The sequence below is a fragment of the Globicephala melas genome, chromosome 10 (genome assembly GCF_963455315.2).
Source record: "Globicephala melas chromosome 10, mGloMel1.2, whole genome shotgun sequence".
NCBI lineage: Eukaryota > Metazoa > Chordata > Mammalia > Artiodactyla > Delphinidae > Globicephala > Globicephala melas.
Genome location: NC_083323.1, coordinates 17,038,054 through 17,053,020, shown reverse-complemented (window position 1 = coordinate 17,053,020; position 14,967 = coordinate 17,038,054). Strand labels below are relative to the sequence as shown.

The window sequence follows — 14,967 nt, the reverse complement described above, 5'->3', positions numbered from 1 at the left end:
CTCTAACAGCAGTATGGAGGACAGACAGGTTACACTGGGTTATAGTAGAGGCAGGGAGACAATTTATGCAGATGTACCCAGGGAAGATGAATGAACAAAAACCAGGGAGCACGGGGAGACAAAGGGTTGAGACTAACTCAGAAGGTATTTCAAGAGCAGATAAAAAGAGAGAGCATTTAGAGAAAGGAAGTGTGTGACTTTGGGATGTTTTGTTTGTGTAGATAATAATACCACTAACTGACAGGAAACCCGGAAGGAAGAGCAGGTTTGGGGGGAAGATAATGAGTTCAATTTGGAGCTTTGGATCTTCCGTGTGGAAATATCTGTTTAAAGTATGGATCTGGAAGTGAATGAAGGTCGAGACAGGGGATAGAGAGCTGAAGTCACATAACTAAGACAAATGGTTCTCAAACATTTGCATGTGTCAGAATCAATTGCTGGGTTCTACACTAGACTTTCTGACATCGGAGGTCTGGGCTGAGGCCTGAGAATCTGCATTTCTAACAAGATCCCAGGTGATGCTGCTAGTCTGGGGACCACACTTTGAAAACCTCTGAACTAGACAATATCCCTCATAAAGAAGGTGAAAAGTGAGAATAGAATATGATCAAGAACAGAGTCTGGAAGAATACATATACTTAAAGAGGCAGTTAGAAAGGAGGAGTTAGTGAAGGAAAATGGAGAGAATTTTCAAAGAATGGGAGGAGAATTGGGAGAGTTGCAAAAGGGCAGATTAACTAGTATCAAACAGCTGAACAGAATGAAGACTGAAAACAAGTTACTGGATAAAGTAATTAGGGGGTCACTGTGGAGCTCAGTAAAAAAAGTTATGTAGAGTGAGAGGGATGGAAGACATTGTAAGAAATTTTACAAGTACAGGCTACACTTTGAAAAGTTTGGTTGTAAAGAGCAGAAGGGAGAAAACAGAAGCTTGAGAAGGCAGAACACTGTGGGAAAGGTGATTTAGAACGAAAGAGTCGAGTACAATTGTAAACTAAAGAGGAAAGATGAAAAAAAAAAGAGGAAAGATGGAAGAGAGGAAGGTATGGAAGATACAGGAAAAGTTAAGATAACTGAGAGTAAGGATCCCATTGGAGGTGTAATGGTCTTAGATAAAAGAGTCTACTCTTCTTCTGAGATGGAGTGAAAAAAGTTAAGAGTAGACACTGTTAGAGCTGAAGGGAAAGGAAGGAGAAGGAAGCTGGGAGACATCTGCCTAAAGCCTCTGTTTTCTCTGCAGAGCTGCCCTGTAAGACACATTAAAGGTGCTTCTTCTGGAAGATGGAAGGCAGTGCCAGATGGAAATCTGAATCTACACAAAGGAAAGAAGAGTGCTGAAAATGTGAAAAATCTGCGGAAATGTACAAGATACCACCCCCTCATTTTTTATCTTTTTAAAAAATACTTGTTTAAAGCAAAAATAATGTTATAGGATTTATAGCAAAGTAAAACGTATGACAAAAAGAGCCCATAAGAAAGAGTGAAAATCCAAGTATACTAATATAAGGTTCTTATCCTTTATGTAAAGTGATATATTATTATTTGAAAGTAGACTGTGATAAAGATATAATAAGACCTAGATCAGTAGTTCTCAAAGTATGGTCTAGGGTTTAGAAAGAAGATTAGATCCAGAAATTCCAACCCCTCTCTAACAAAAGTTCCAGAAGGGGAGACTCACAGCATCCTGTGGAAAAGAAATCTTTTTAACCTAATGTTTCCAAAACTTAGCTGACCACAGAACTCACTTTTCAACACCTCGAGAACTATCGTTACATGAAATATATTTTTTAAAAATGTTACTGGTTCTGAGAGATGTTAATAAGCATTAAAAGATACCCTCATCACAGTATCAACACAGATATGCCTTACTTTAAACAAAGTGTGTATTCCCGTATCTAATATAACAGATAAATTAGTAGCTATTCATTTTGAAGGAAAGAAGTCACAGGCTTTGGGATATCAAGCAGATCTGGGTTTAAACCACCATTTGCTAGATATGAGACCTTATCTTTATTTGAGGATTAAATAACATAACATGCATAAAAGAACTAAAAGTAATCTGCCACAGAGTAGGTACTCACTAAATAGCAAATGATGGGGACTTCCCTGGTGGTACAGTGGGTGAGACTCTGCGCTCCCAATGCAGGGGGCCTGGGTTCGGTCCCTGGTGGGAAACTAGATCCCGCATGCATGCCACAACTAAGAGTTCACATGCAGCAACTAAAGAAGTCCGCATGCCTCAACTAAGAAGCCCACATGCCGCAACTAAGAGTCCACATGCTGCAACTAAAGATCCCGCATGCCGCAACGAAGACCCAGTGCAGCCAAAATAAATTAATAAATAAGTAAATAAATATGGAAAAAATAGCAGATGATGACGATGGTGATAAAACAGGGAGGGGTCTTTTAAATAGTATGTCTCAGCACACTTAAAACGAAATTCAGTTCTCAGAAGTTACAACTTTTTTGAGAAGCATGGAGTAAATCTTCTCAATCAATGTTTTTAAAGAGCATAATGTAACATAAAATGTGTTCACTGTGATACCCAACTAAGAGGTTTACTTACTGAGATAGAAAAAAGATTTTACCACTATGCCATGCCATGCACAGACTTCCAATGAGGGCACTTTAGCAAACTGTTTCTTGTAAAAGGCAAAATAACAGAGATACTCACTAAAATCTTACTAATAACGGGGTTGTAATTTAAGTTAAATTTCTCACTGAGATGCTGGGCAATACAGTTCTAACAGTCATTGTTGGGTAATATTCATGCTAGTGAATTCATCAAGTAATAGTCACTGAGAGGATTCGGACAGGGGGAAAGAAAGTGATAGTTATTCCAGGCAGTGAAAATTAGATCTCTGTATGGCCACAATGCAAGAAGCAAGTCGCAATGATAAAGGATAAAGTTGTGTGCGTCCAAGAGCATATAGAGAGAGTCTTGATAGCTAGGCAGAAGAGTTCTAATTTGATTTGACAGGCAGGAGGAAACCACTGTCAAGTTCATCAGCTTAAAACTAATGTAATAAAAACAATGTTTACGGTAGACCCATCTACTAGTGACGTTCAACTTGCACTGAATAGGGAGTGAGTCAGGAAGCCTACTTTATTACTTGAATGATGGTTGAACTGAGACATTAGTAGACTACAGTAGTAAGACATACTTGTTATATAAATAAATGAACAAGTGAATTATGTTAATGTACAAATAGACAAGATTTGGTCATTATCTATTCAAAGAGGATGAAAGAGCCAGGTTGAATCAAATGGGTCCATGATGTTAAGGGCAGGTGATGGGGAGAATGGTGCTACCAGGAAAACTGGGAGGGGCATCTCTAGGGGAAATTTGTTCAGGTACCCCAAAATTAAAATGATCAGTAAAAATTGTAGATATGAAATTAGATTTTAGAGAAGTTGCCTTTGTATATCATATTTTCTTATTCATAAATATACAAAAGTAATTTATATTAAATGTGTCATATATCCTGTGATACAGTTTTCCTCAGGTAGCATTATTTTAAATTATATTGGCTTAGGCTATACCAAAATCCAATTTAGTGAATGCCAGCCCAAAAGCCAGTAGGACTGGATTAAATCTGTCTTTTTAAATGGAATTTATATAAAAACCCCTGTGAATTTAAGTATTATAATTCCCATTTTATAGATAAGAAAAAATATAAGGCAGATTTGAAAGGGATCAACAGAGGAGTGATAGATTTTAATGGAGTGAATTGACTCCAGCAATGCTTAAACCTAGCTAACTCTAATTTATCCACAAAAATTGACAGGGACAGCAACACAGCAGCACAAGAAAGCAGGTAAGCCCAAAGTTAATGATAATATAGAATTGGAATATCCTATTTTGCCACAGGAATCTTAAAAATCAGGTATGTCTGATTCTCAAACTAATATCTAGAGATAAGATTAAGTGAGAGTTCTTTTCAAAAATGTGTTCTGCATACTGAGAACATACAGTGTAGTTTCCACCATGAGCAACAACCTGGGATTGAAAATCAAATGAATAGAATGGGAAGACAGACCTCTTAAAATCTGAACTCAAAGGTTCCTGTTTGTACCTAAGGATATAGAGAGACAGGATATCATTATGAAACAGTGTATCTAATTCTTACCATTAATAACTGGTGTGTAAACAACAATCCCAGCCAAGTTTGGGTCAGATACAGTTGTGTCCAGAATAAGGCCCCCGATGCTGAAAGAAGCAAAAGCGTATAATTTAGGGAAGAGGAAAGGAAATGTACTAATTGGAAGTTGTTCTTTATATACAAACACCCCTATTTTTAAACATAAAATATTTAGACATTTGAAAAATTGAATAAAAAGAAAAAATATTCAAAGTAAAAATCACTGTCAAAAGCAAAATGGTGAAAACAAAACATGGCATAAGCTGTAGCCCCACGTTTCAGGGCTCTCCTTCTGGTCTACATGTTTACATACGTTACACGTAGAAAGGAAAAAAGCATATACTTTAAGTGCATTAAAATGTCTGGAAGGACATGTAAGAAATTATTAACAATGTCCACCCCTACAGGTGACACTGACAGGAGACTCATGGTCATTTTATATCCTTCTGTACTTATTAGTTTTTTAAAAACCATGTGCATTTATTACCCTTATAATTTAAAAAAAGGTTTAAAGAGTATCCTTTCATATTTGAAGTAAGCAAGCCATTAAAGAGATGACTTTTATTGTGTTAAAACTAGATACAGTAGATTACAGTGTCTGACCATTGGTAAATTAAAACAATGAGTTGCAGCCATAGAAAGAGCTGATCTGAAGAACAGAGGTCTGGAAAAATAACATACAGCTAGCTATACAGTGGCAAGATAAACACTCTCAGTGTCTCAATGGAGCTTGGAGATTTTTTGTTTGTTTGTTTCCAAGACCATTAACAATTGGTTAACTTCAGTCTGTTGGTCTACGTACTATAAAACAGTGTCAGTCCCAGTATTTCATGGGATCCTGTTGCCAAATCTTCCAGGAAAATGCAATTCACGTTACAGAAAAATGAACTATATGCTGTCAGAGAACAGGGTTGATGGTCAACTATCAGATCAAAGGTTCTTACCACTACCTGATAGTTAATATTAGGAAATTATTAAATCTTTACTATTTTAATTCTTTAATAATATAAATGAATGGCTAAATATGCCTAAACTGCTAGGAGTTCCCATTAAAAAGTATACTATAAAGTCTAAAAACAGTCATCCTTAGAAATATTTTACTACGTAATTTAAAAAACTATGTATTTCATAGAATAAACTAGTTATATGTCAAAGAATAAATCTCCATGCCAAAACACACAGATCATGCTGTGTATATAACATGAACACTTGCTAAAATAATTTTAAAATATTTTTATTACCCAGGTGATAAAAACTTATCATAGAAAAATTAGAAAATACAAACAAAAAGAAGAAAAATCAACCATAGGGCTTCCCTGGTGGCGCAGTGGTTGAGAGTCCTCCTGCTGATGCAAGGGACACGGGTTCGTGCCCCAGTCCAGGAAGATCCCACATGCCGCGGAGCGGCTGGGCCCGTGAGCCATGGCCGCTGAGCCTGCGCGTCCGGAGCCTGTGCTCCGTGACGGGAGAGGCCACAACAGTGAGAGGCCCGCGTACCGCAAAAAAAAAAAAAAAAAAAAAAATCAACCACAGTTACATCATTCAGGGTTATACTGTTACCATGTTGATATATAGCCTCCCAGACATTTTTAAACATATATACATATATATTTTAAAATAAATTTATTTATTTTTGGCTGTGTTGGGTCTTTGTTGCTGCACGCGGGCTTTCTCTAGTTGAGGTGAGCGGGGGCTACTCTTCGTTGCGGTGTGCGGGCTTCTCATTGTAGTGGCTTCTCTTGCTGTGGAGCACGGGCTCCAGGTTCACGAGCTTCAGTAGTTGTGGCACGGGGGCTCAGTAGTCGTGGCTCACGGGCTCTAGAGCGCAGGCTCAGTAGTTGTGGCGCACCGGTTTAGTTGCTCCGTGGCATGCAGGATCTTCCCAGACCAGGGCTCGAACTTGTGTCCCCTGCATTGGCAGGCGGATTCTTAACCATTGAGCCACGAGGGAAGTCCAAAACATGTATATTTTTAAAAATAAAAACTCAAATTGTAAAAGTAGTTTTCTTCACTTGTATTAAATTTGATTTTTATCAAACAAACATACATGCATCATTTAAAAGGCGAAAGTACCACAAAGCTTATAAAATAGCCCCTAGCCCTAACAACACATCCTGCTCTCCACTAGCAATTCTTTTTAACTTCTTTAACTGTTTCTTCTGGCATTTAATCCTCTATTTCTAAACAGCATGTTTATACTATTTCTTGATTTTTAATTTTAGACATTTACCTAATGACGTCCACTATGGCAGGTGAGCATTTAGTCTCTCTTACCCTTCCCTCCCCACATTAGTCCCTTCACAATTCCCTTCCTTCCTCTATCCTGCCAATCTGGTTATATTATAATTTTTGGTGAAATATTTAGGTTTTACTTTATTTTAACAGTGAAATCATTATTCACAACTGGGCCACAAAGTGTGTTGAGATCTCCCCATTTGTACTGTTTTGCCTTGTTTCATATTTTTCTTAATTTTTTTTAGGTACTTATTACTAATTCAGAATCAAATTTGGAACAAAGTTAATGAATGGCCTCTGAATACATACTCATTAGGTAACCAATCAGTTCCCTTTTTTTTTCCCTTAGAGACATTCCTTCTTAAGGTCACTGTCTTGCCAACCTGGACAGTTGCTCTGTAGGTCTGATGCTCAGCTGTCATTCTGTACCTTCCCTTCACCTCCCCACGATGGGTATTGGTTTATGTACTATGACCAGGTCCCAACATTTCATGGGATCCTGTTGACCAAATCCTCCAGGAAAACACAATCTACATCATAGAAAAATGAACCACATGTTGTCACAGGTTTCCTCATTCCCGTGTCATCTTATTTCTTGATTATTTCCTCATTTTGATAGACATCTTCTCTCAGCTTTTATATGAGAGGGTATACGGGAAATAAATTTTTTGAGATCCTGCATGTCTGAAAGCTTCTTGAGTCTACGCTTATGTTTGCTTGATACAGTGAGCATGTTTTATGTTCCAAACAATTTTCCCTCAGAATTGTGAGGGAATCACTTGGTGTTGCAGCTGGACATCATTCCAATTCCCAATCCCTTATATGCAACTGGACTTTCCTCTCTGGAAGCTTTTGGGATTTATGATAATGTGCTTTGCTTGGGGTCCCTCCTACTCATTGTGCGAGGTACTCAGAGGGCCTTTTAAATCTGGAAGCCCATGTTCTTCAATTCTGGGGAATTTTCTTGTATTATTTCTTTGATAATTTCCTCTCCTTATTGTTTGCTCCGATTGTCCACCTCTTTGCTTTCTGGTCTACTTTCCAGGATAGTTCCTCAACTCTACCCTCAAGATTTTTCTTCTGATTCTTTTTGTTTCTACTATTTATACATTTTTATATTCCCAAGAGCTCTTCCAATTTTTCAAATCCTCCTTATTAGAAAATTCTGTTCTTACATTATAGATGCCATAACTTCTCTAATTTCTCTGAGGATACTGGTGATCGTTTTTGGAGACTTTTCAACTATGCCTGCAATTTTGGGGGAACGTTTTTGTTTTTTTTTTTTTTGTCTCTGTCATGTTAAAAGCCTTAACCAAATGTCTGGCGACCGTTTACTGTCTGCTCCTCCTTAAGGGATACTGCAAAGCATATCTGGAGCTCTCTGTGCACAAGCGCAGAACTTGTCAGCAGGCGGGCCTCACTGAAGAATGATCAGATGGGCATGTAGCTCTTTCACTAAAGGATCCACAGGGTCAGTTTTTGCAGGTTTTTCTTTTGAGCTGATGAGCTTCCCCAGAAAGGAATTATCTAATTTTTTGCCTGGGGGTAAAAGCCAGAGTGCCAGCATTCTATGAGAAAAGAAAAGGAAGTGGGATCGGGTTTTCATTGTTCAGCATGTAGACTTTTCCTTAATTCTTGTTTTTTATACAGTGTTTAATCCACAGCCTCACTGGTGCAGGTGATTCTAAATCCAAAGGCTCTATGATTTACCCTCTCCAGGGTTAATTCTTGTCTTCTATAGAATGGGAGGAGGCAGTCACCTGGGTGGTCAAGCTAGCAAAGGGCTTTTAGGTTCTAATTGCTTCTTACTTTAACTTTCAACCAATCCCCTTCATTTCAGCTTTCAGAAGTTCTTAGTGTCTCTAAATCCTCCACCTTTTGGGGTTTCTGAGGCTCAGTTCAGCTTGCTTCTTATCGGTGTCCCCTTGTCCTGCAGGCAGTTAGGTTTTAGCTTTTTTCATTCTGATAGTTCAGTTAACAACCATAGAACCGATTCCTATCTTACTGATTTTGGTAAATCTTTCACCTACTGTCCTCTCTGCTCCCCTTCTGTTTTTGTGGTTGTATAGCTTTTTTATTCTTTTACTGTCATTTTAATAGCTTCAATAAGGAAGAAGATAAACGTGTCAATCTACCATCTTTAATAGGAAATTCATATTCTTTTCTAGCTTTCTCCTTTCACCAAATGTATAACGAACACCTTTCCACATCAAAGGAATGTTGCAATGCTACTCTTGATGGCTGACTAATATTTCATTTTGTGACTATGCCACAATTTATTCAATCAACATCTGATTGCTAGACATCTAAGGTGTTCTCTCTCTCTTTTTTGTTATTAAACATTCCACTGTGATGAAGATCCTTACAACTTAATCACTTGCATAGATCCATAATTATATCTTTAAGTCCTGTCGGAGTCCTAGAAGTGGCGTAGTCAAATGGTATGTACATTTCTAAGGTTTTCTGATACTTATCCGAGCACTTACTGTTCAAAATAAGTGATGTCCTTGTCAGGTTAAAACTCACACAGACAAAGACAAACACCACTAAATTTTAATCATCAATCTGGTAAGGATTTGGTTGGGGAAAAGTTTGAAACTGGTAGCAAATGAGGTTCCATACATCCACTGATTTCAATAACTCTTGTCACTATATCCCTATTACTTGGGATAATAAAGAACCGACTGTATAAAATGATTGACCTAAGAAATAAAAACAGGCAATTGGTTTGTTTTAATATATACATAGATACATGCATATAGAATAACTGCCCCCCACACGCACGCACAAACACACACTTTAATACTAACCTACTTATAACCATAGCTGTTATCACAGGCTCCCAGCCTGAGTGCAGAACCGTCCTTGTGGCTGGATGTTTGGCAGCTATTATAATCCAGATAGGAGTTAGAGCCAAGAAAAAGACACCAACTAATGGAGGAATGTAGTAATAGGTCTCTAAAATTCAAAAAGAGACAACATTTCAATCTCTCTTATAACCATATAGCAAATGTAAGTATTAAAAGTTTACCAGAAGATATGTTATCAAACACACTCATGCTATATACTTTCTATAAATTTCAAACAAATTGAAAACTATAGATAAGGTAAAAATGTTAAATAATGTAACTGAAAGCTAACACATTAATTCAACATTTATTGAAATAGTTATGTGACCTAGATGTGAACAACAACAGTAATAATAACAAGAGTAACAACAGTAAAAAATCTAACATTACTTGGCTCCTACCATTTTCCAAATATTGTGCTAAATGCTTTATGTTCATTGTCTCACTTAATTGTCCTCACAAGTATGAGGTAGAAACTCATTCCTACCTTATGAAGAAACTGAGGCTTAGGAGCTTAAGAACACCACTAAGGAACAGCAAGAATTGGGAGAAAATGACATCTGTCTGACACTGAAGTTAGTGCTCTTAACTCCAAACTATAAAGTCTAATAGGACATTGTTTTTACCCATCAGGATCTTATAGCACAAGCATTCCATGGAATATTGGCCAATGGATTGATAATAGATATCCTCCTAATTCTGAATAGTGTTCCAATATCCAAAATGAAATTGAAATACTAGGTTTAATAAACAGATTTCTTCACTGCAAAATTACTCAGAACCTTTAATATGCAAAAATATGCAAACCAGAGTTTGGCCAGACTACTTAGTTTCACATCTGATGTTACAACTTACCTTGGACGAGAAATTTAACTTCTAAAAAGAAAAACAAATATCGTATATTAACGCATATATGTGGAACCTAGAAAAATGGTACAGATGAACTGGTTTGCAGGGCAGAAATAGAGACACAGATGTAGAGAACAAACGTATGGACACCAAGAGGGGAAAGTGGTGGGGGCTGGTGGTATGGGATGAATTGGGAGATTGGGATTGACATATATACACTAATATTGTATAAAATAGATAACTAATAAGAACCTCCTGTATAAAAAAATAAATAAAATTTAAAAAGAAGAAATTTAACTTCTATAAATTTAAATTTCCTTATCTATAAAATGATAAAAATTATTATAACTATTTCATGGGGTTATTGTGAGTCTTAAGAGAATTAACACATGTAATTTAACTAGAATAGCACCCAGGCACATAGTTAACATTTACTGAACACTTACTAGCAACATAATCATCATTGCCATTGTTATTAGCATCTTTCTACTTGTGATATACTCAGATAACAGAGTGCCAGGATATTTTTTTATACCTCTCTGTGGTAGATTGCCTTACTTGATCATAATTATTCATTCTCTCCCCATTCTTGTTAATGCTTTCCTATAGAGTTTAGGAAAGCTTATTGACTTTGGGCTTGGCTATTTGTCTAGCTTTGTAGACATGATGTATGCCATCTCTGAGCAAAATCTGAAATGTGCTTTTGGAAATTACTAGAAGATTTATAAATATATGTAGATAGATAGATAGTAAACTGTTTTCAGACACTGACAACTGGTATTGCAGGACTGTGATCCCTGAGAGAGGGGAAAGAAATGAGATAAGCCCTACAATAGCCTGAGCTTTCTGACTAAAGGCACATTCCAGACCACAGCTCAGGAAGGGAGAATTTCAGCAGAGTGAGTCTAAGGCAGCAGGAATTTACAGGGAAGAACACTGGAGAAGAGGAAGCTATTAGAGAGGGAGCTTGCAAACTGAATACCAAGCCATGCATGCATAGGGTGAATTCCACAAGGCTAAGCCAAGACAATTGGGGATTTGTAAACTAAAAAAATTCCCAGAGTGTACAAAGGGCTAGAAGTCATTTGAGATCTAACCCCCTAGATAGGAGCGCCTCTTTGAAAACTGAGAACATTCAGTGGAGACCAAAGAAGGGATACTTCTTAGTAGTAGGGCTAGCCCTATTGTAATGTCTACTCTAGATCTATTCCACAATGCAGGGTACTAGCCACTATATGATCACAGCTAGATCTAGTCCAGTGAAGCTTAAAACCAAGCCCTGTAAGGCTCAAACTAATCCACAAACAGCTGCCTACAAGAAAAAGGTCCATGAAAACTGTAAGATGCTGATGAAAGAAACTGAAGACGACACAAACAGATGGAAAAATATACTGTATTCTTGGATTGGAAGAATCAATACTGTTAAAGTGAGCATGCCACCCAAGGCAATCTACAGATTCAACACAATCCCTATCAAATTACCAATAGCATTTTCCACAGAACTAGAACAAAATTTTTTTTAATTTGTATGGAAACAGAAAAGACCCCAAATAGCCAAAGCAATCCTGAGAAAGAAGAACAAAGCTGGAAAAATCACACTCCCTGACTTCAGACTATACTACAAAGCTACAGTAATCAAAAAAGTATGGTTCCAGCACAAAAACAGACGTATAGATCAATGGAACAGAATAGAAAGCCCAGAAATAAAAACATGCACTTATGGTCAATTAATTTACAACAAAGGAGGCAAGAACATACAATAGAGAAGAGACAGTCTCTTCAATAAGTGGTGCTGGGAAAAGTGGACAGCTACATGTAAAAGAATGAAATTTGAACATTCTCTAACACCACATACAAAAACAAACTCAAATGGATTAAAGACCTAAATGTAAGACTGGATACTATAAATCTCCTAGAGGAAAATGTAGGCAGAACACTCTTTGACATAAATTGCAGCAATATTTTTTTGGATCTGTCTCCTAGAGTAATGGAAACAAAAACAAAAATAAACAAATGGGACCTATTAAATTTAAAAGGTTTTGCACAGCAAAGGAAACCATAAACAAAACAAAAAGACAACCCACAGAATGGGAGAAAATATTTGCAAATGATGTGACTGACAAGGGATTAATTTCCAAAATATACAAACAGCTCGTATAGCTTAATATCCAAAAAACAAACAACCCAATCAAAATATAGTTAGAAGACCTAAATAAACATTCCTCCAAAGAAGACATACAAATGGTCAACAGGCACATGAAAAAATGCCCAACATCGCTAATTATTAGAGAAATGCAAATCAAAACTACAATGAGTTATCACCTCACACCAGTCAGAATGGCCATTATTAAAAAGTCTACAAATAATAAATGCTGGAGAGGGTGTGGAGAACCAGGAACCCTCCTACACTGTTGGTGGGAATGTAAATTGGTACAGCCACTATAGAGAACAGTATGGAGGTTCCTTAAAAAACTAAAAATAGAGTTACCACATGATCCAGCAATCCCACTCCTGGGCATATATCCGGAGAAAACCATAATTCGAACAGGTACATGCACCCTCAATGTTCATTGCAGTACTATTTACAATAGCCAAGACATGGAATCAACCTAAATGTCCATCAACAGATGAATGGATAAAGAAGATATGCAATGGAATATTATTCAACCATAAAAAGAATGATATAATGTCATTTGCAGCAAGGTGGATGGATCTAGAGATTATTATACTAAGTGAAGTAAGTCAGAGAAAGACAAATATCATACTATATCACTTATATGTGGAATCTAAAAAAATGATACAAATGAACTTATTTACAAAACATAAATAGACTCACAGACACAGGAAACAAACTTATGGTTACCAAAGGGGATGGAGGGGGGAGGGGTGGGGGGATGGAGGGGGAGAGGGGTGGGGGGATGGGGGGAGAGATAAATTAGGAGTTTGGGATTAACATATACACACTATTATATATAAAACAGGCAAACAACAAAGACCTACTGTATAGCACTGGAAACTATACTCAATATCTTGTAATAACCTATAATGGAAAAGAATCTGAAAAAGAGTATATATATATATGTATGTATGTATGTATATGTATAACACTCACTTTGCTGTACACTTGAAACTAACACAACACTGTAAATTAACTATACTTCAATCTTTTAAAAAAAGCAAAAAGCAGAACAAATACTCTGTAAGGAAAAAACAGTCAAGCACTTAACATTACATTCACAATGTCTAACATCCAATCAAAAATTATTTTTAAGAGTTTGAAATTATATTTGGTTGCATTTATAAACCTAGTTAAATACCAGGAAATATTCTATTTACTTTAGACATTTCACTTATCTCACAAAAGTTTCTTAGTACTTAAAGTAACCTTTCTAAATCTAATTAATTATATGTACAAATATGGTGAGTCTTATGTTTTCATAAATATTCATGCAATGTATATAAATTTGGTAAGATTTCTATTTAACAATCACAAGAATAAATTAATTACATAATCATTACTTTTAAAATGGAATCAGAAGACTGGCATGTTACTGTAATGGGCTAAGTAACAAGTATATTTAAAAATGTGTACTGCCTCTTTACCATAAAATCATTCATACCATAAATTTGATTCTCAAATATTTTTATACTTAGTTCTAAATCTCCCTAGGATTAAAAGTTGCCTACCCATTCTTGAAACAGTTGCATCATCCCAAGACATTTTTGGTAATATCATTTTAGCTGATCGAGCTTTTCTTATTGTCAGACATCTCAGCCAGGACATTCCTGCATTTTTCTCAAGGACTCTAATACACATTTTGTATGGTAGGGAATTCATAACTTAAACACAGAGTTGATCTCACAGTCTTTGTAGCCTACAGCCTTAGATTTAAGTTAAATGTTACTAAATTTTTCTGATGTCTCACAAAATTCTTCAACTGTTATTCACACCCTTCTCTTGGACTGAATTTTATATTTTATCATTTTAACATATTTAAAAATCTCCTCACCTATGATTAAGATGTTTAAATTAAATAGAAACTCAATTTTTTTCAAATCAGGTAGGAACAATTACTATAAATATTAAAATAATACCCAAACAAATTTTACACTCATGGTTTTAGCTGGATTTGCCAACACATCTTCAAAATAATTGTGCTAACAAAATTCATTTAAATATTTCCTTCCATTTAAAGGGACATAACTAGTGCTACATATAGAGTCATTTTCTCCATAGCTTTTTAAAACATGAAGAAACTTTTATTGGATGGATTTCCAGTTCTCTTTGCTAAACCATTAGATAGGGATAAATAACATTCCAATTAGGAAGCATTCTTACCTCCTAAAACAACTAAGGTTACCAACAATCTCTTTATAGACTCAAACAGCAAACTAAAAGCATTAAAACCCACTAAACACAACTGAAAAGAACTATTCTGCTAGGTTGTCTTAGTATTTTCATCTTCAGGTAAAGAGAGGAGCACCATGCCAGGCTTCTAATTTATTCTCAACATCACATCTCTGGAAGGACATCTTAAGTTGAAGAAAACGCTCACCATCCTAACTCCAGAATCATTGCCCTGGATTGTCAAAGAGGGGGAAAAATTTCTCAGGAAAGAAATAAAAAATAATGAGTGGGCAGTTCCTCAAAAAGTTAAAGAGTTATCATATGATCTAGAAATTCCACTCCTAGGTATATACCAATAGAGTTGAAAACATACGTTCACACAAAAACATGTACGACAATGTTCAAAGCAGCATTATTCATAACAGCCAAAAAGTGGGTGCAACCCAAATGTCCAACTAATGGTAAATGGATAAACAAAATGTGATATATCCATACAATGGAATATTAGTCAGCCATATTATTAACCCATACAATGAAATATTAT

At 36.2% G+C, this 14,967-nt stretch overlaps 1 protein-coding gene across 2 annotated transcripts in view; it reads right to left on the bottom strand.

The window, feature by feature from the left end:
• The window catches only part of SLC41A2 (solute carrier family 41 member 2), a 132,282-nt gene that overhangs the window by 45,239 nt on the left and 72,076 nt on the right, over window positions 1-14,967 (bottom strand). For both annotated transcript variants that reach the window (XM_030856194.2, XM_060306268.1), the window contains exons 7-8: window positions 9,188-9,335; window positions 4,131-4,210 (exon numbers count right to left, since the gene is read on the bottom strand). In XM_030856194.2, the coding sequence (XP_030712054.2) occupies window positions 4,131-4,210; window positions 9,188-9,335 (228 nt within the window). The remainder of the gene's footprint in view (window positions 1-4,130; window positions 4,211-9,187; window positions 9,336-14,967) is intronic.